A 20166-nucleotide genomic window follows, 5' to 3' on the forward strand; every position below is an offset into this window, starting at 1 on the left:
TTGTCCCTCATCATAAGCTTTTCAATCTAACAGCTTGTTTAGGCAAACATGATCAGCATCTGCAATCAACTTTGTGTTTAGCTAAAAAAAGTCCGCCCAGCTTTATGTCATGATCTCTTAAAGCATAAAGAGAATGAGTTTTTTGGTTGAAGGTTGGTTGAGTTGAGACATTTGCGTATTTGCATGCAATAATTGAACGTGTCCTGTTGGCTCAGGATCTTATAGCCAGATCGTCTTTGTATGAGATTTAATAAACTAGCGGACCAAGTATACATGTTATACCTTTATTTTTTCTTTCCTTTTTACAAAAGAAAACATGAGTCTAATATTAAAAAAAATAAAAATATACTTAATAGCTAAATAAAAAAATACGAGTAGTTTCATTATGAGAATCGAATCTAAAACCTCTTATTACTAAGTAATATATATATATATATATACACTACTGTACTACATCTTTTTTCTCATATTATATTTATGAATCTTTCTTTCAATCGACAAGAAGTTCACATCCACATAAATAATGTTTTTGACACAGTACCGCACACTCTATCTTGGTAATTAAGAAGTTTTAGATTCGATACCCAATAGGACTATCCATGCCCTTTTTTTAGCCATTAGGATTTATATATCATTGTACTAGACCACGGGCCATCCTCGTAATCCAAAAAAAAAAACAATTTTCAATAAAAAATTTAATAGGAAAGTAAACATGGATGAAAGCGTGTGGTATCTTCTTTCTTTTCATTTACTTCTTAATTTTTTTCCTAAACAGTATATCGATAATAATAGAATTGTGTTTATCATAAGATTAGATTATAGAAAAATAAATGGCTAGTTAGAACATGAGATAATGGTAAAAGTGCGTAAAATAGCATGACGTCGATAAATTACAGCAGGATCTTTTGATGGCAATTTGACGATCATGCATTTATGTTCAGAGAAATGGAATATTAATTTCATTGTGAAACTAAAAAATAAATAAATGGAAAAGAGAAATGGAATATTTAGGCTGAAAAATAATGTCTATTTATCATTTTTGAATTTGAATATATAGGAGAGCGTGTTGATGGGGAGACTCGAGTCACGGTTGAAGGCTGAAAGGGATGCCACTGCCATTATAGGAAAATGACAAATATATATCCTCCCAAAATTTTAATATTAAAACTGACCAGTCCCTACCATCTTTGTGTTATTTTTGTTTTTCTGCTATTTATCCCCCACACACCCCCCCCCCCCCCCCCCCCCCCCCCCCCCCCCCCCCCCGACCATACCCTTAAATTACTTTGGCCCACCTCACGTTCGTCTTTATATATGTTTGTGTATGTGTATTCGAATATTAATCATGAATGTGCAATTTCTGACATGTCTGTACTACATATAAATCTATATTCTATTTTACATATATAAAAATGTCAAACTCACAATTATATTTCTTTCACATTTACTTTTTCAAAATACCCTTTAAACGTTTCAATGCATTATCTACATAATTCTTTTGTCACTCAATTGTAATACTCTAAAACGTAACCGTATGTATATTTTTCTCATAATTATGTTTCTCCACATTTATTTTCCCAATAAACCCTTTTAACTTTTCAGCACATGCATTTACATCCCTCCTTTGTCACTCAATTTTAACTCTAAAATGTAACCGCACGTACATTTTCACTTAGATGGATCCATTTACACCAATTACCTCATTTTAAACACATTTTCTAACAATAAATCCTCTCTTCAAATATAATAGGAAAATGAAAATCTAGACTTAGATTCTATTTTCTTTATTGAATTCCATAAATGCCCTTCCTCACATCTAAAATCTTGACCCATCAAAAATCTCTCTTCCACCATTATCCTTTCAGCTGCTTTTACATATTGCTTCGCTTTCATAATTTGTCGAAATCGCTCTTAATATATAACTCATAAGAATAATTATATTTAATTATGCAAGGAGAAGGACCCTTCCACTTTAATCATTCAAACCAATGACACTGCCTTACATGTGATCTCAAAGTTCTATGAAAAAGTATATATTTTGATAATCAGAACCGTTTTCATTAAAAATGATTCGTTCAATGGCGGCTACCACTAGAGATATGCACTTCCACTATTTTTTGATGTACCATATACCACCACTGGTTGTACACAACATTAATGTGGATAAATTTATATTTAGAGACAATTATAAGTTTTTTTCATAATCAGTGCTTAAATTAACCAATTAGAAAAATGTGTACAATTATTAATTAGAAAAGTCATTGCTTCATTGCACTTACAGATTATGCTATTAATCTGGCCAAATTATATATTGCGGGGACATTTCGTAGAAAAAGTTCATTAGCTATTTTTGTTGCTAACAGAAAATTCATTAGTTAATCTCTATGTATGGAAAAATTTGTGCACCAATATTTGGTCAAATGGCCACCTAATTACTTTTCCTCCAACAGGCACCTATAAGAGATGAAAATCTTATGGAGGGGCAAAAAAAAAAACTGTCAAGTGCCGAACCTTTCCGCTCACTCCTATAGACACCTTTTAATAGATACACCATTTGGAGAATTTTTGGGAGAAAAAAAATAACTGCAAGAAGGCAACGCTGGCCAACTCTCTATTTCCTTCCCGCCCTACCGCCATGAAATATTCCATTATTTTTATTCTTTTTTTATTATTTTTTTTCCTTTTAATACCCTCAATTTTTACAACCATATTTCATTAGAGATCTTCCATTTTCATCTCTTCCCCTGCTTGATATGATCTATTATATATACAGGTTTGTCCCTCATGTACTGTTGACCAAATTGCTTATGGCTTAGCAATGGGACCACCATTTCTCAGATATACTTAGTCATTTTTTGAGGAACCTTTTCCCTCCATTGTCTTAGTGGAATCATTTTATAGGAGGCCTACAAAAAAAATTAGTTTGGTATTTTTTCACAATCAATTAGTTCTTATACGTTCAATTATGTCTCTTTTCTCATAGATACTATACCGCTCACTGTACGATCAGAGATCAACTTGGTAGGTTTTTCTACCGAGCCTTGGCACAAATCGAGGTTGACTATGCCCAGTTGCAAATTATAAGTGGCTTGGCAAAGTGCTCATTTAAGAGACAATATTTTGTGCTTAATGTTCTTTCTTTGTCGCTTCTTTCTCTTTTGTTACTTTTTCAACTTTTTGTCAAAAGCGGTATGAAAATGCGTCACAGTGACAAATATTTTTGAGCTCAACTCTAGCAAGTTAAAATTGTCATGCAGTTTTATTCTTCTTTCTCTACTCTTTTACTAGGATTATTGACATCTCTAACTTTTTTTAAAAAAGAAAGGGTCAGACCGAAAGCATTTCTAAATTAATTTTATTCCTAACAGATGGTTATTATTAGTCACTATTTTAAGCCCTTATAATCCAAAAAAAAAAATTGTGAATAGTAAAAGATGGTGCTTTTCCTGGTATACTTTGATCGTCAACAGGGGTTGACTTTCCATGTCCTATTTCTGTTGATGAGGCGCCTTGCTCTGTTGATGAGGCGCCTTGCTCTGTTCTATTTCTGTTGATGAGGCGCCTTGCTCTGTTCTTTCCACGCAATTTTTCAGAAAGATTTTTTTTTTTTGAGAAAGATTTGGTAAGATGCACGCCTTCGTCATTTTAAGTGCCTGGTCCATAGAAACTTGACTTATTTATCTCTTGGATTATAAGTTATTTTTCCTTATGAAAACTTTATTTACATGTATTCTTTAAAAAAGTAAAAATAGAAACCTCATCTATGTGTTTATAAAGAAAAACAAACATTGTCTCTCTTCCCTCCTTTGTGGCCTTTCTCTTTAAAGAAAAATTGTTGTCTTTGTCTTCTCTCTCCCTCTATCCTCCCTCCTCTTTGTTTTCTACAAACTCCAACCAAACTCATGGCTCTTAATTAGGCTACAATTCTCTCTCTCTCTCTCTCTCTCTCTCTCTCTCTCTCTCTCTATATCATCTCTCTCTCTCTCTATCTCTCTCTCTCTCTCTCTCTCTCTCGATCCATCTCTCTCTCTCTCTCTTCCATTGGAGAGATTGAGAAGTAGGGGCTTACACTGTGGATAAAGAAAATCGGTAAATAAAGAAAACTAAAATAAAGGACAAAAAATTAAATTATTGAAACTGTGCAGTTGTGATACAAATCTAAGATGAACATGGTGATAAATAGATTCTTTTTTACTTGTCTCTTCATTCACCTATATTCAATGGAAATTAGAAATGCGAGATCATATAAGCATGTGAAATATTTGAGATTAAATACGGATTTAAATAGTTGAATAGCTCAAGAAAAATAAAATAGTATCAAGAGTATGTAGAAAAATTAAATTGAGCGAGACAAGAGACGATCAAATAATCTCGAAACAATGGAAGAGCCGATGATATTATTGGAATAAAAAGTATGACCTATGAACGAGGGTTAAACAAAATACCACACATAAATGTTTTTTTGCTGATGACATGTTAAAAACCTATAAAGTAAAATAAAATTGATAGTTTATAAGAGAGATTACATGCCTTCTTATCATATAGGAATATGATCACTGAGATTTTCGAGCAACAAGACTGAAAATTTTCAGAGACTTTTCATTAAATTATTATAAAGAAGAATTTCATATGGAAAAGGGGGAAGGTTGAATGGTTTCTCATGTCTCTTGAAAAACTAGGCGGTATATATAGTAGCAATAAATACACATTTTCAAATAATCATGTCGGTTTACATCACAATCATATCATTTCACCGACCAATCACATTATTTCAAATATGAAATTCAATATTTCTTTTATTATGTCATTTATTATGATTAAGTATACTTGCACTTATTTAATCATTAGATTTGATTGTCTAATTACATTATATTTTTCTTTTAAATTTTTTTTTGTTTATGCTAAAAAAATATTTTTCAAGTAAAATAAAAAAGTGACATGTAAATTTTATTTCATCATGAGCAGTGCAAGGGCATATGAAGAAATTACTTTCACTCGCATTTTTTGAGTGAAAAGAAATAAGTCAATACTGAAAGATATGGTGATTTAAAAAGTTGAGATTTATTATGTTAATTATATACAAGAGCAAAATTGTAATATCATTATGTTAAGTGACGGTCAAACGGAAAGAAAAATTGAAGAAACATTATAGGAGGGATCGTACTTTTTTTATAGTATAGATGTAGATGTAGATTTAGATTTATAGAACTATATTCGAGGTTTCAACAGTTTTTTCTTCAAAATGTGTTTGTTAATTTGAAAATGCATATAAGTGTAATTGTCTCTTCAATAGTTACTTTCATCTATATTGTTCGAGTGAAAGAGCACTAATCAAAATGTCTGATAATTATAAGAGTAGGTTATGGAAGAGATAGAATTATAGTATCATTATAACATTGATGGCAAATTCGAACAGAATATTACAAAGGAAGCATATATCTAGGTAGATAACAAATATAGATTGTATTTCAAAATTTAATAGAGCAAATGTACCTGCAATGAAGGATAAATATTTCAAAATGGTCTTTCAAAAGGTATGTCAGACGACTGTTGGAGCAAATTCACAATGAGTACAGAGATGGAACGTAAGTATATCGCTAATGGTATGATCAAAAGTCACAAGCCTCAAGTATATGAGGAAAAGCCACAAGAGTATAATGGTATTTTCAAATTATTAAAATTGGAGAAACACTCTACTAACGGTACGATCAAAAGTCATGAGCCGGAAGTATATGAGGAAAATTCACAAGAGTATAAGAGTATTTTTGAAATTATTAAAATTAGAGAAATACACTTGAAGTGCTCATACTGTTATAATATAGTATAGATTATGAGCAAAAGGTTGCATTATATAGGGTTCATTTGGTTTCAGAGTTTGATTTTAGAATTATGATTTTGATTTTAACTCTACTAATTACACAACAAAAACACACGTTTCCCAAGTCAAATTTAAAATACCATGTCATTTGTCATTTTTCACAATCAAAATCAAAGTTACTTTAACTCTGAAACCAAACGCACTCATAGTACCACACGGAATAATTGTATATTTTTCCAGTTGAACTGATCTATATACAATTATAGAAATCGAAACAAAGTCTCAAATGATGCCATATAGGACACAAGTAGTCCGTTATTTGGTGCCTTTTGAAATTCTCACAAGTCACAATGCGACAAAGTCGTTGTATTATTGCGCCACATTACTCATTGACCTATAAAAGTCTTTCAGTTATGAAAATCGAAAAGTCATCTTTAAATAGTGTTTAAGAGGTAAAAAAATCTCAGCATTTACACACACATGCCCTCATCATCTTCACAAGATCAAAAAAAAGTTCTCACTCAAAAGTCCTGAATAACTCCAATTTTTGTTGAAAATCTGGAAAATTATAAATTTTACAACCCATTATCAACCCGTATAAAAATAACCAAAATTTTTTAACCAAAATATGATTAATAAGAGGTAATTTTCTTTTTTGGTTACAGTAAGAGGTAAATTTTAACCAAATGTATAGTCACAAAATAAAAAATTAAAACAATTAATTTCTTATAAGAGACTTTTAATTTAAGGTGACTGTTAATGAATTTCTGCTAAAGTTGTCACGAACGTTTTGTGTACTTATAATTTATTACGAAAGTGGTGAAGAGCATTCTTTTTTATATTTCTAACGGTTCTAGCCTGCGCATATGCGTGGGCCTTGCATCTAGTTAATATTAATATGAATATTATATTCTATATTCTAATAATTGAATTTTCAAATCAACATTATCTGATGGCAAGACAATAATAATATGGAAAGGATAATATCTCTGTCGTTTGAGAGAAAAATCCAGAAAGGTCAATTATTATCTCAGCCCACTCGAGCAGATCGGTTTCCTTTCCATTGTATAAAACAGCACATAACTACTCAATATATTTATGACGTATATATAATCTACTTTTATCCCCTTTTAAAAGATAAAATAAAAATAATGATAACCATAAAAAATGATGTAACAGTGGTGCACGTTCCCGCCTGACAATTAAGATGTTGCAAGTTTGATACCTAGTGGGATTACATGCACTACTTTATTAGTTATTAGGATTTTTATTTCATTGTAATAGGCAAATGAGCTTCTCTTATAACCGAAGAAAATAATAACCAAAAGAGGAGAGCGTAGTGCAGTGATACATGCTTATGACTATTTAGATTTCGGAGAATAACACACACAGATATATAGGGGTGGAGCCAATGTATAGTTAGGGAGCAATTGCCTTCTCTGAACTTTGAATTTTTAAAAATTTTGTCACAAAAGTATGTGTTTTTTTTTATGTAAAATTAACATTTTGTCCCCTGAAAAAAAAATTATGTAAGTAATATTTTTGCCCCATGAAAATCCTGGCTCTCCCCAATATATATACTTATGTGGGCTAAAAGCCTAAGACCCTAATATATATATAGGAGAGGTAAATTATCTAATAGAAGGTACAGAATGAGAAACAATGTAAAATGAAATATTTGTTTGATGAGAATTGAATTTAATTTCTCATGTTCTAGATCGAGAGCAAGGATGGCACTGCACTAACCACAAGCCTTTCGCAGATGCAAATAAAACTAAGGAAAACATGACGATGACTCGATGTTGATCTTAAAATTAATTCTAGGATGCATCAAAATCTTGGAAAAACATATAAAAAACAAGTGATATGCATGATTGAGATCACACATATTAAAAATATAAAATTTAAAACCTTTGCAGTATTGACATCAGTTTCAATTGTCTAAGCCAACAATAAGGACATACCAATTTATATATTGAGAGTTTCGATTATTATTATTCTTTTTTCACAAAATTATAGGAGATGTTGCTCTCGTAATTTCAGGAGATCAATTATTATAGATTATTTTTTCACTCAATAAGAGTGTTACTAGGAACTCAAATTTATGTTATCCTTCTTATAGGAATCGAACATGCTGATCACTCCATCAACATTTTATTGGTTGCTTTCATTATTTTCATTTTCCCTTTTGATGGGCTACATCAAAGCTTATGCAGGCACACACACGCTGGAATTCTCAACAGAGAGAGATTTTCATAACCTTCAAAAAAGGAGCAACCACAAGCCCCAAAAAGACATAAAAGAATTATGCATATAGAAGACAGACAAAACAAAAACATACAAACAAAACAAATTGCCCAGAGAGAGAGAGAGAGATTTCTACACAAGTGGTGGAGATCTAATCTTCCCCACCTTGCAAACTTCATCAGACAAACAGCTCATAAACCCACCACTGGCCCCTTCCTCCTCCTCCTTCTTCAATCCTCCCTCCCTTTGCCTACAAGGAAACCCTAAAGTGCTGAACAATTCATCTAAACAGTAGGGCTACACACTCATATCATACACACATATAAACATATATCGCATAGTTTCATGCAGTGGCGTGGTTTAGTTCACGTGTAATTTTGCCGCCTATATAGCATATCCATATAGCGGGCTAGCTAGTTACAGGTACTGATCGATCCAAGGAGCGGGATCTGGAGTTTGTTTCCCTCCTCGTATCTGGGAGTCATTTAAATGCTTGCCGTATCACCTTTGAGGAACAGAAAAGATGATCACCAGGGCCAGGGAGAGGATATGGCGAGCGATTTCTCAATCGGGGTGACCGGTGACTTCCCCGACTTCTCCGACAGGAACTTACTGGATAGCATTGACTTCGATGACCTCTTCATCGGGATCCATGATGGGGACGTGTTGCCCGACCTGGAGATGGACCCGGAGCTCCTGGCGGAGTTCTCGGGCAGCGGAGGGGAGGAGTCTGAGATCGTGAACACGTCCACGACGTCCGTGGATCAGAAGGCAGCCGAGGACACCAATAACAACTACTCCGCCAAGAAAGGAGGAGATGGGGATAAGTTGTCGGGATCAGAGCAGTCAGGGACATCGACTGTGACCCGGGGAGAGGAGGTGGCGAGCAAGATCGATGAGTCGGTCGTGGTTAACCCAACAACTCCCAAGGAGTCGGATAAGGGCGGGAGGAAGCCGTCGAGCCACTCCAAGAATAATAACAATCCTCAAGGGAAGCGAAAAGTCAAGGTGATATTGCAGTTATCCGCAAGTTTCTTGTGCTGACTGAGAGGATAACGGTTCGATACGGATTATGAATTTCGAGATTTCAACCATTTGATTTATCGAAATTGTGCGAATTAGGTCGATTGGACGCCGGAGCTGCACCGGAGGTTCGTGCAGGCAGTGGAACAGCTGGGTGTGGATAAGGCAGTGCCTTCGAGGATTTTAGAGCTCATGGGGATCGACTGCCTGACCCGTCACAACATTGCTAGCCACCTCCAGGTATATATTTCAATACATAATTGAGTTGCCATCTATTTATCATATGCCTTGTCAATCTATATATTTAGCTAATGTTGTCATAAAACCTAATTTAAATTCAGTACGTTGAAAAGAGTCAATTTTGTTCCGTGTCTCAAATTCTCCTGTTTCGACAATTCCATCAGAAATATCGGTCCCATCGGAAGCACCAGTTAGCTCGTGAAGCGGAAGCAGCAAGCTGGAGCCATAGACGGCAGATGTATGGGGCGGCAGCAGCAGTCCCCGGTGGAGGTAAGCGGGAAGTGAGTCCATGGCTCGCACCTGCCCCAGGCACCATGGGTTTTCCTCCGGTGACACCCATGCCAGCCCATTTTAGGCCATTGCACGTATGGGGCCACCCGACCATGGACCAGTCACTCGCAAACATGTGGCCGAAGCACCTACCCCATTCCGCTTCACCATCTCCGCCCCCATTAGCACCTGCCTGGGCACCGGTGGCGCCTCATCATCCTCCTCCTCCAATGGCACCGGATGCGCCGTACTGGCATCCTCACCGGCCGCATGTAAGCACCACATTTCTTCATCTATGTGTCTCACCTCCATGGACATACGACCCTAGCCATAACTTCATAAGATTTTTTTCTCCTTAATTTCTAACAAAAAAAATGATAATATGTATTTATATGCTTTTTATTCACATGTGTAGGGACCAAATGCACTAACACCCGGAACGCCATGCTTCCCCCAGTCACTTCCACAGACGGTAAGTAAAGCATTACTTTATTTTTCTCACTATGTTGGAGTCTTATCTTTGGTGTCTTCTCATGCATGCATCCTCACCTTTTTTATCCATCTTTTCAAAAGCAACAACTTAATAATTTCCGAGCCACCCGTCAATATTGCTACATATGTACCTATATAGTTCAAGAATCGTAGTTGACATAGTTGCAGTTTCTCTTATCGAACTATCGATGAGGGCTTGATTTATCAATTCAAGTCGCGGTTCAGATAGTTTGAATTTATGTTTTATGGAAGCTATAGTACAACGAGGTTTGGTCACTTCAATGCAGAGATTTGCGGCTCCACCAGTACCCGGCATCCCACCTCACCCAATGTACAAAGTAGATCCGGGGTTTGGCCACCCGACTGGACCAGTCAGCTCCCGCCCTCCATTTGACTTCCACCCGGTAAGTACAATTCATAGGCGCATTGGTACACAGTTTGTACCTAATAGGACTATTTAATGGATTACTTGATGGAATGAAATAATAATCTTAATTAACTTTCATGATTTTTGAGTTGGAATGAGTATGCATATAGACCCTCGTTAAACCGGATATTCATGTTATTCCCAATAGTATAATAACAATTCAGTGAAAACTGAGAGGAACTATTTTACATATATATAGTCGCTCTATGCATTTAAATTTACAAAATGAAAACAACAAGATATAATGCAGTTGGCAAACTGTATTTCATCAAGCAAATTTTACTAAAAGCATCTTCACCAGGAATAAGTGAATGCCAACAAAATTAGCCTCCGAACAATGGACAAAGAACACTCTGAAACTATAGCAATCCCATTAACAAGTATCGATGTTAAAATCTTTTGATTCTCAAAGTGTGTGTCAGTGTATTATATTTATTTTATCAGCTTTACTAAAATTTTAGAATATAGATAACTTTACATTCGAATTATCAAAGAAAAATAATTATTAGAATTGAATTATGTATGCTGCAAAAATAGTTTTTTTTTCCAAGAACTGCGAAAATATATTGTCATTCACCTTGCTGAACATCTGTTTTGATATCAATTGGTTTACTTACGCGGATATATACACATATACATAAACATATGTGTTGTAATGTTACTGATACTTGGTACTGCACCCGTACGCAGTCGAAGGAGAGCGTAGATGCAGCCATTGGAGATGTTTTATCGAAGCCGTGGCTGCCCCTTCCCCTGGGCCTGAAGCCGCCGTCTCTTGACGGCGTGATGGGCGAGCTGCAGCGCCAAGGAATCCCCAAGATTCCTCCGTCTTGTGCCTGACGGCGCCGTTCCCGTGGCGAACCCCAACCCCAAAAAAGAATTCGACGACATTTCCTGTCCTAAATACGTACTGTGTTAGATGTTAATATTATTATTAATTAACATCTAATCAGTGAGTTTTTTCCTCCCCTAAATCTTTTCCTTTTTTCTTTTTTTTTCCTGAATAACCTTTTTTTTTTAATGGCCATCGTTTTGGACATGAGACTCGACCGTATTGCCTAGCTCATGAGGTTCAGCGTTGATGCTATCTTAATTAAATTCTACATATATATATATATTTATCGGGTATAATGAATAAATAAACGACATGTTTATAGAGTCTCAATGCTTTGGTTATATTTTATGCCAGCAAAGTTCTCATTGCATGCACTTATTGATTACGTTTTAGGTCATATACTTACGTTAATGGGGCATGGATACAATAAGACGTCGCGGTTTCATCAGAAAAAATTTTCCGCTGTAAGAAGATTCATTTATGTGTGTAACATGAATATCTAATCTTGCCTCAAGTGCGATGGGAAGTTATATTTTTCAACTTGATGACCTATATATGCGCATGAATACCGTAGCATGACGAAATATTATAATAACTATATATCTGCAATTAGAAATTCGAAAACTCATTAGTATAGTTTGTAATTGGGATAAAGGACGCCTAACTGGGAGTTTATTCATTCGACAAAAAAAAAACTGGGAGTTTATTCTATTTGCATTAGTATTGTGTATATATATAATTGGTCCAATTTATTGAGTTAATAATAAAATAAAATAGGGTTGTAATCTTCTCCTTCAAAGACAAAAAAGACAAGGTGCAGCGGAATAACATACACCCTCGTCTAATTACTAAGAGATAACGATTTTGATATTTGTTGCTGGACTAGCCATATATCCCTTTATTAGTTAATAGGATTTTTATTTTATTATATTAGGTCCATATACTTTTCTTTTTAACCCGAAAAAAAATGAGTTAATCTTATCTTATTTTATACTATTATTTAATCAGCATTCAGTTTTGTAACCACCTCCCTAATTTATAGAATGGTGAAAAAGTACAAAATATCCTTTATTATTAGCACAAATATTATATACAATTGACAATAAAGAGATAAGTTGAAATCCTATATTGTCTATTTGACGTAATTCTCCTAATTCCAGTTTCGATCATATTATATTTTCTTTTAAAAAAAATTTAATTTCCAATTTTTATTTTTATTTTTATTTTCTCACTATGAATTTTTTTTCCCAAGTTGCGGTACGGTACGTGCGGATTGATTCTAGTTCTCATTTGAACATCAATTTGCTTTGACAATAAAATGCTTCACAATGAGTTGATTTTCTACATTGCAAGTGATGAAACTCGCCCCTTAATAGCACATTTATCAAACTGTTATAAAGCAAGCATATATATAGTAGTTTGAATGATGAGTTTAGACTTATAAGAACAAATATTTAGAATGTCGGGGAGGAGTGGAGTGAAGAAAAGCCACAGCCACAAGAGGTGGGGTGGGGCCTGAAAACTGATCATGTAGTTGGAAGAACCGTAAAATCCAACGTAGAAGCGATCGAAGAACGATGACATGGCAGCAGTCCCATGCAAATGCAGAGAGGGCATCTTCTTCCCTCATAACGTGACCGCCTGCCATAAGAAGGACAACGACACACACACACACACGTATACATCTATATATATATATATATATATGTCTGACACCCTTTGAAGCAGTGTACTTCCCAATAACTCTCGATCCATCACTCCTCGTAAATGAATTTTTGATAAGACCCTAGAACGGAAAATCAACATAAAAGAAAACACAATTCTCCGTATCAAGGAATAGATGTTAACGTATTGACACAAGATACCGATTCAAAACTAAAAAATTGTGAATTCGATTCTTATTAATAAGATTTATGTATTTTTTATTTTATTTTATTAATTTTTTATTCTTATACTAAACTCATGAGTCGCACTATTTTTTTTTTAGAAAAAACTCCATATCAGGGGTTCTTTATTTCCTGCTAGTTGACCCGTCCAAACTGTAATAATTGGAGTTCAATTTTTTTTTTAATACTTGCAACGAGTAATCATCTTTAATTATTGGTGCGGTCGTGAATGAGTCGTGGATAGCAATCGTCCTTTGTCCACCGAAACTTGGTTTGAATAACTAGTGATTGTTGTGTACAAGTTATTACCAATTGCAGTTCGGCTACCGAAAGCCTCGGGAACCAAAGGGGGAAATGCGATACCCTTACATGCCAATTGAGCTCGATCTTAAGTCATTAGATTTTGAAACCAAGTGTGAATAATATTGGTCGTGACCCAATTAGGGTTAGTATATCTCATACATATATATATATATGTTAGGAAAGATATAACAACGGTGTCCCGATACATAGTGAGCTATACAAGGCAAGAATATTTTCAAGATACCGAAATATATTCTAATACACCCCCTCAATCTGTTGGGGGCGTAGACACAGACAAATTACGATAATGAAATTGAAATAGGGATGCCGACAAATTTTTAGTGAGGATGTCAGCTGACTGGATGTCGAAACGTAGCGTACAAGTAGATCACCATGTTGAAGCCGCTCACGCACAAAATGATAATCCACTACTATGTGCTTAGAGCGTTGATGTTGAATTGGATTGGCTGCAAGATAAGTAGCACTTATATTATCACAACATACAATGATGGGACTCGGAGAGTGAAGGCCAATGTCCTGAATAAGTTGACGAAACCATAGCGTTTCTGCTACAGCATAAGCTAGGGCTCGATATTCAACCTCTGTCGAGCTCTTAGACAATGTAGGCTATTTCTTGGAGCGTCAAGAGATGAGATTTGGTCCAACAAAAACTGCATAACCTGTTATCGATTGTCTGGTGTCCAGGCAGCCAGCCCAATCGGCATTCGTGTAGGCTGTGATCTGTAGGTCAAAGGACCTGCGTAGAGTAAGCCCATGGGAGATTGTTCCTTGAAGATAACGCATAATTCTCTTCACAGCTTACAAGCGAATCGTTCATGGGGCATGCATAAACTGGCTAACTAAATTGACAGCAAAACAAATGTCAAGTCTAGTAATTGTTATGTACTATAGAGCACCAACCATGCTCCTATATTCAGTAGGATCACCCAATAACTCGCTATCAGTAAATGATAGGTTACTATGAGATGGTAATGGCGTCTTAACTGCAGCCTAGTGTGCAAGTCCAAACCTAGTGAGAACATCTGAGATGTATTTTTGTTGGGAAAGAAAGAGGGTATTAGATGAACGTTGGACTTGTATGCCAAGAAAGAAATGTAGAGGTCTTAGATCCTTCATTGCAAATTCATTAGAGAGAATTTTGATGAATCGATTGAGAAGTGAAGGGGAGCTGCCAGAAAAACTAATAAAAATTAAATTCTAAAATTTTTCTTGTCAAGAAAAACTTTTGATTTTAGATTGAATACGAGTGCTCTTGCATCCAAATAAATAGCATCTTTAATATATGGCAGTTGCCCACGTGTTCATATTTTGGCATGAATTAATGGAGAAATTCTGTTTAAGATTTTATTATAATGAATACGATTAGTTAGTCTGTCCATGGACTTTTATGGCTTAATAGCAAATCCAGCCCGAGATTACTCTAAGCAAGCCATCTGCGCCGGTTTAACACGTTTGATGAAATTAGTTTCATAGTCATCCAATGAGATTTGAACTCAGAATTTCACGAAAACGAGCTAGTAAGCATCCGTGTCGTTTGGACCAACCTCCTATTTGTATGATGCCTTATGAGGAAGTATGCATTTGAATGTTCTATTTGTACAATATGAACTCCGCTCTTGGCTGATGTAATAATAGGAAAGGTGGATTTTATAGTATATCGACATAGAAAGGATCAATTTTCCAGGGCTAATTACGGGCTTCATTCATCAACGAAATGATCTTTGAAAGAATTGCCCGTATATGACCCATTCTCTTATGCTACGTTTGGTTCGCTGTACTGAAATAAATCATGAATAGAATAAGCATGTAATTTGAATTAATAAGCAATGCAATCAAGATTACACATGGGCTTACTTGTTTGGTTGGATGTAATAGATGAGATCGGAACTACAATTCCCAATTTTGGCTGGAGAGAATGAATAGAGAAGCTTACGACAAAAGTACGATACTACCCCTCCTAAACAAATTAGTAGTTTAATCTTAAAACTTTTTCCATATTATAAATTTGAGAAAATGACACTAATAGTCCTATATATTTGTCAATTTATGACATCGAGTTCTAAATATTTTACTTCGAAAAAATAAATCCTAAAAGGTTTGGAAAAGTGTTAGCGTTGGTCCTAAATATGATTGACCGTTACCGTTACGCCTACGCGAAGATAACGCCGCTAAGCCGTCCACGTGGCCATTAAATGCTGACGTGGCGCTTCATGAGTGATCACGAGTTGGTTCGATTCTGGATGTCAGGTCCCACCCAGAATCGAGCCGGTTCGGGTCCGAAGGAAAGAAAATGAAAGAGAACGAAAGCTTTTGAAACCATTGTTGCAGTGCTCAGCACAGCCCACCGTCGTCAATGACAAGAGCAGCCACCAGCCATCGGATCGGAGGCAGAATCAAAACTCTCTCTCTCTCTCTCTCTCGGTTTGTCTGTCTGAGTGCAAATGGGGATCCGATTTTTTCTCTTTTTTTTTTATTTAAATATTTCTTTATCAGACCTTCAGCTGGTCGTGTTTTTGAAACAACCCCAAAAAACTAGCAGAAGAAGAGAGAGCAGAGAAAGGGGCTTTGGGTTCCTAAAGCTTAAAGGATGGAGCTACAGGAACAGCCCTTTAATGGAGTTTTGTTGCTTTTTTCTGCTCCTTTCACAGAGAACGAGGAAAGTTTCCCTCTTTTCTTCTCTTGGGTTGGGCGTATGTGTGAGAGAGCTGTGAGGGAAGAGCTTTAGACTTTAATGGCTGCCTTCGAGAGGGAATGTCCCCGAGAGAATTCAACTGCGTGTGAAGGAGAAGTGCGGATCGGACTGTGATTGCGTTAATTTGGCTCCTTTGATGCAGTTGATCTGTAATTGATCTCCTTGTCCTGCAGTCTGAGCTTCTGTGCTGCATTTCATGTTCATCTGTGGAGTTGCATTAGTGGGATCTGGGCTCGAGGTGTCCGATTTCATGGACGAGAAAAACCTGCCCTTGAAGACCATCTTCCTCCCTGATTTCTCCGGCGACTAAATTGGCGCCGCACAGGAGAAGCTGAGCAGTTACTGCTGCTGCCTGAAATGAAGTTCTTGTGAGACTGCGATAGGCTCGAAAGAGGGAGAGAGGGAGAGAGACGACTCACGGAAATTCAACACCGCTGCTGCCACCGTCGCTGCCCCTGTCCATGTCCATCGAGAACTTCACTAAAACTGGAATTTGCAGGGACGGCGCTGGGTATACCAAATGATAACAATCAATTCAAAATCAAAATTGCTGATCTTGAAGATCGGTGAAGTCGCTAGCGGACTAAATTCAAAATCAAAATTCAAAATTTCTCTCTCAGAAAAACAAATGCAGAAAACACAAAGCACGGCACAGAGAGGAGGAGAGAATAGAGCCGGGTTGCGTGATGCTACGGTGACACGGTGCCCGTGATCAGCGGTTTGCAAGGGCGGCACTGGGTTGCGTGGAGGAGAGGAGGGAATCGGGTGAAGAAGAAGACATTTGGACCCGAACAGACTCGATTCTGGGTGAGACCCGACATCTGGACCTGAACCAACTCGTGACTACTCATGAAGCGCCACGTCAGCATTTAACGGCTACATAAACGGCCTTAACGGCATTATCTCCACGTAGACGTAACGGTAACGGCCAGTCAGATTTAGGACTAATGCTGACACTTTTTCAAATCTTTTAGAAATTATTTTTTCGAAGTGAAACATTTAGGAGATGAATGGCCTAATATTACTTGAATGGCATTAAAAAAAAAAATAGGAGGACACTGAGCTGTAAGCCCAGATGACAATTCAACATTTTCCAGGAATATTGGGCCGATCCGTATTATAATTCAGGCCCAAAATAACAAACAAACAAAGGAATGGCAACCCTGACGTAATTGGGCCGGATCCGGATCCCTATTCATGCTAAACAAACGGGCCATTATTGGTTTGATCACTGCTGTGCTTAGGTACGTATACAAGGCAACCCAGCATGTCAGTTTGAAATTATCAAAAACAAGAAGCCGGACGAACAGGTCTTGAAATTTGACTCCTCTATTCCTCGTCTAACACTATATATATGCCGGACTATGTCGGTTTCGTATATGAAGATGTTCGATATATAAATGGGTCCATGCTGTAATTGGCACTCCCTATGTACGTAGGTTGATCCCTCCGCCCCTCTGGGGAAGGGGGGGAGAGAGAGATATCTACCATGAAATGTGCGATATAGAAATTATGAGACAGGCAATTGTTCTTATATTACGAGAAAAATGATTTAGGGCAATGATACCCGTTCTCGATCTGAAATCAAGAGACTCATAATTAGATTATACCGGTGAGTCTTACCTTGCCCGTCTGTCTCCCTTTCCCCTTCCTTGTCAGTTGTCAGGCCCCTCCCTCGTAATAAAACTAAATAAATAAATGGTCCTAAACTGCACGAGGCCCATCATTGGTTCCCCAAAGTTTTATGGGCCCAAGGCTTTTCCATGGGCTGAGAGTCCATGTAGGAGAGTATATATATACGACCCAGCTCTTACCACCCATGAATGAATAGAAAAAGTAAAAAACGAGAAATTCTTTTGAATGGAAAAAATTTATAATTAGGACAGAATTTATCTTTTAATAAGTCTATTAGACTGGAATATAAATAAATTAGAATCGTTGAGCTTCCAAATATTAAGTTGTGAATTAAAAAAAAAAAGAAATGACGAGAAATGAAACATTGAAAAAAATCAAGAAAATCAAGTTATAAACCTTTTGATTTTAGATAAAGCGTGCATCATTATATTTCTGCTTTCTTTTCTTTTCTTTTCTTTTCTTTTCTTTTCTTTTTCCTTCCCGTGGAAGCTTTCAGTAATAATTTAGGCCCTCTTTATAAGTTTATAAGTTTATAGCAACCAAAAAGTCAACTTACTTGGAAAAATCGAGGGGAAGACGCCTTTGACTAAAAATTGTCTGCTTTTCCTTCCGGTTATCGCGCCACATATCCCCCAAACCACCAAAAGTTTTCTCAATTAATCAATCATTTTAATGTAGCAATTGAAAAACATCGGATGCTAATTTCATGTAGAGTTTCTTCTAGATAAAGGCTCATGATACCATTAGTAAAAACTATTAGATTAGTAAAATAAAATACATGAAAATATTTAAACCAAATATGAACCGTACAAAATGTTTCGCGCTCATAATTTGGAAAGAATATCTACATTTGTCCTTTAACTTCAAGGACCTCTTCCCCCTTAGTGCGAATCTTGCTCTGTCGTTGGCTCCAAGGAAATTATGTGTGTATTTGACAACTCAAATTTAAGTTTTGAAATTAAATTTTCAACACTTCATTAAGTTCTGCTTATTTAAAAACACAAAAAAAAGATTTAACTTAATAATTCAGTCTAAAAAGTACTTAATGATTAAGAAGATCGGGGACTTAATAATTCGGTTGATTTCAGCTTATTCGCCCAGCTGGAAAACATGTTATCGTATTTGCAGGACGGCCCTCAACTTTTATGCAATTTTCAAATTAGTCCCATTTGAATTTTCGTGATAGATGGAGAAGAGAGATTGGGTTGGGTGGGGGTGGGGGAAGAGAGACAAGCCGGAAGGCATCGATCACGGGGGTGCTGCCGGCTCCATTGCCAACCACTACCTCCACAAAGGAGGTCGCTAGCCATCACCGCAACAGAGGATCGTCGGCATCCTCTGTGCTCGTCAATGACCTTCTTTGTGCTGGTCGCAACCTCTTCTATGGAGGTGATGGCCGACGATGGCGATGGCACCTCCACCGCCCTTTCCCTCTCCGATATGAAATTATCTTCTTTTTTTATTTTCGAAAATAACAAAAAGGAAATCAAAGAATTAGATGAAAATTGGTAAAAATAAAATTTTGGGCAATCAAGTGAAAATAACACATCAAATATCTTCATAATTTTAACCCATCAGATAACATTAACTTAATTAAATAAGGACTTACTTATCAAAGAGAGTGCAGCGTAGTGGTATAGACATGGTAATCATAATGCTTCAGGTTTAATACTCGATGGGAAAAAATCGTGCGTCTTTATTGGTTATTAGAATAATATTTTGTTACATTAAGTCCATGGACCTCTTTATGTAATCAAAATAAGCATTTGTTTCTATCAGCACTTAGAATTAAGTTGAAACAATATACAATATCGATCAAAAGAAAATCAAGTACGCGCTAGGGTGCCTGGTTCAAAAAAAAAAAAGAGAGAGAGAGAGTGAGAAGTACATTAATGTCCCGAAGAATTCACTGTAGTGAACAGCCCTTTGGATCCTCCGCGGTCCAAATTACTTGGCCAAAAGCCTATGATTTTGGAAGGTTACTTCCTCCGACATATATGATAATCATGTCACTCCTCTTATCACACCTCTTACTTTTGTTCATGTTCAGGTCAGATTCTCAACAGACTTAACTGCTACGATGCCTCGCGAGGTAGGACCAACCTGTTGCTTTATCTATTTCCATAATTATTTCTTTTATCTATTTTTTTTCCCCATTCATCACTGTCATTTCGTAATGTCCTCACCTAAATCAAAAGGCAAAGAGGCCTCTCTCTGTCCCTGTCCTCTTCTTTAATTCAATTGCTACCTAAAGAAATAGAATGCCATTACCTTTTG

At 36.3% G+C, this 20166-nt stretch overlaps 1 protein-coding gene across 1 annotated transcript; it reads left to right on the plus strand.

Moving 5' to 3' along the window:
- Positions 1-8178: 8178 nt before the first annotated feature.
- Positions 8179-11682, plus strand: LOC116206146 (transcription activator GLK1-like). The gene is made up of 6 exons (XM_031538924.1): positions 8179-9073; positions 9188-9328; positions 9493-9870; positions 10014-10070; positions 10378-10494; positions 11208-11682. Exons 1-6 carry the CDS (start codon positions 8555-8557, stop codon positions 11355-11357), a joined length of 1362 nt encoding a protein of 453 aa, XP_031394784.1. The 5' UTR covers positions 8179-8554; the 3' UTR covers positions 11358-11682.
- Positions 11683-20166: the final 8484 nt, after the last annotated feature.

This window comes from Punica granatum, chromosome 4 (assembly GCF_007655135.1).
Source record: "Punica granatum isolate Tunisia-2019 chromosome 4, ASM765513v2, whole genome shotgun sequence".
Taxonomy (NCBI): domain Eukaryota; kingdom Viridiplantae; phylum Streptophyta; class Magnoliopsida; order Myrtales; family Lythraceae; genus Punica; species Punica granatum.

Bases quoted from the DNA above. Each gene is read 5' to 3' on its own strand.
- LOC116206146 (XM_031538924.1), top strand. From the start codon at position 8,555: ATGCTTGCCGTATCACCTTTGAGGAACAGAAAAGATGATCACCAGGGC. The intron at 10,071-10,377 runs GTAAGTAAAGCA...ACTTCAATGCAG, and splicing joins CCCAGTCACTTCCACAGACG to AGATTTGCGGCTCCACCAGT. The intron at 10,495-11,207 runs GTAAGTACAATT...ACCCGTACGCAG, and splicing joins CTCCATTTGACTTCCACCCG to TCGAAGGAGAGCGTAGATGC.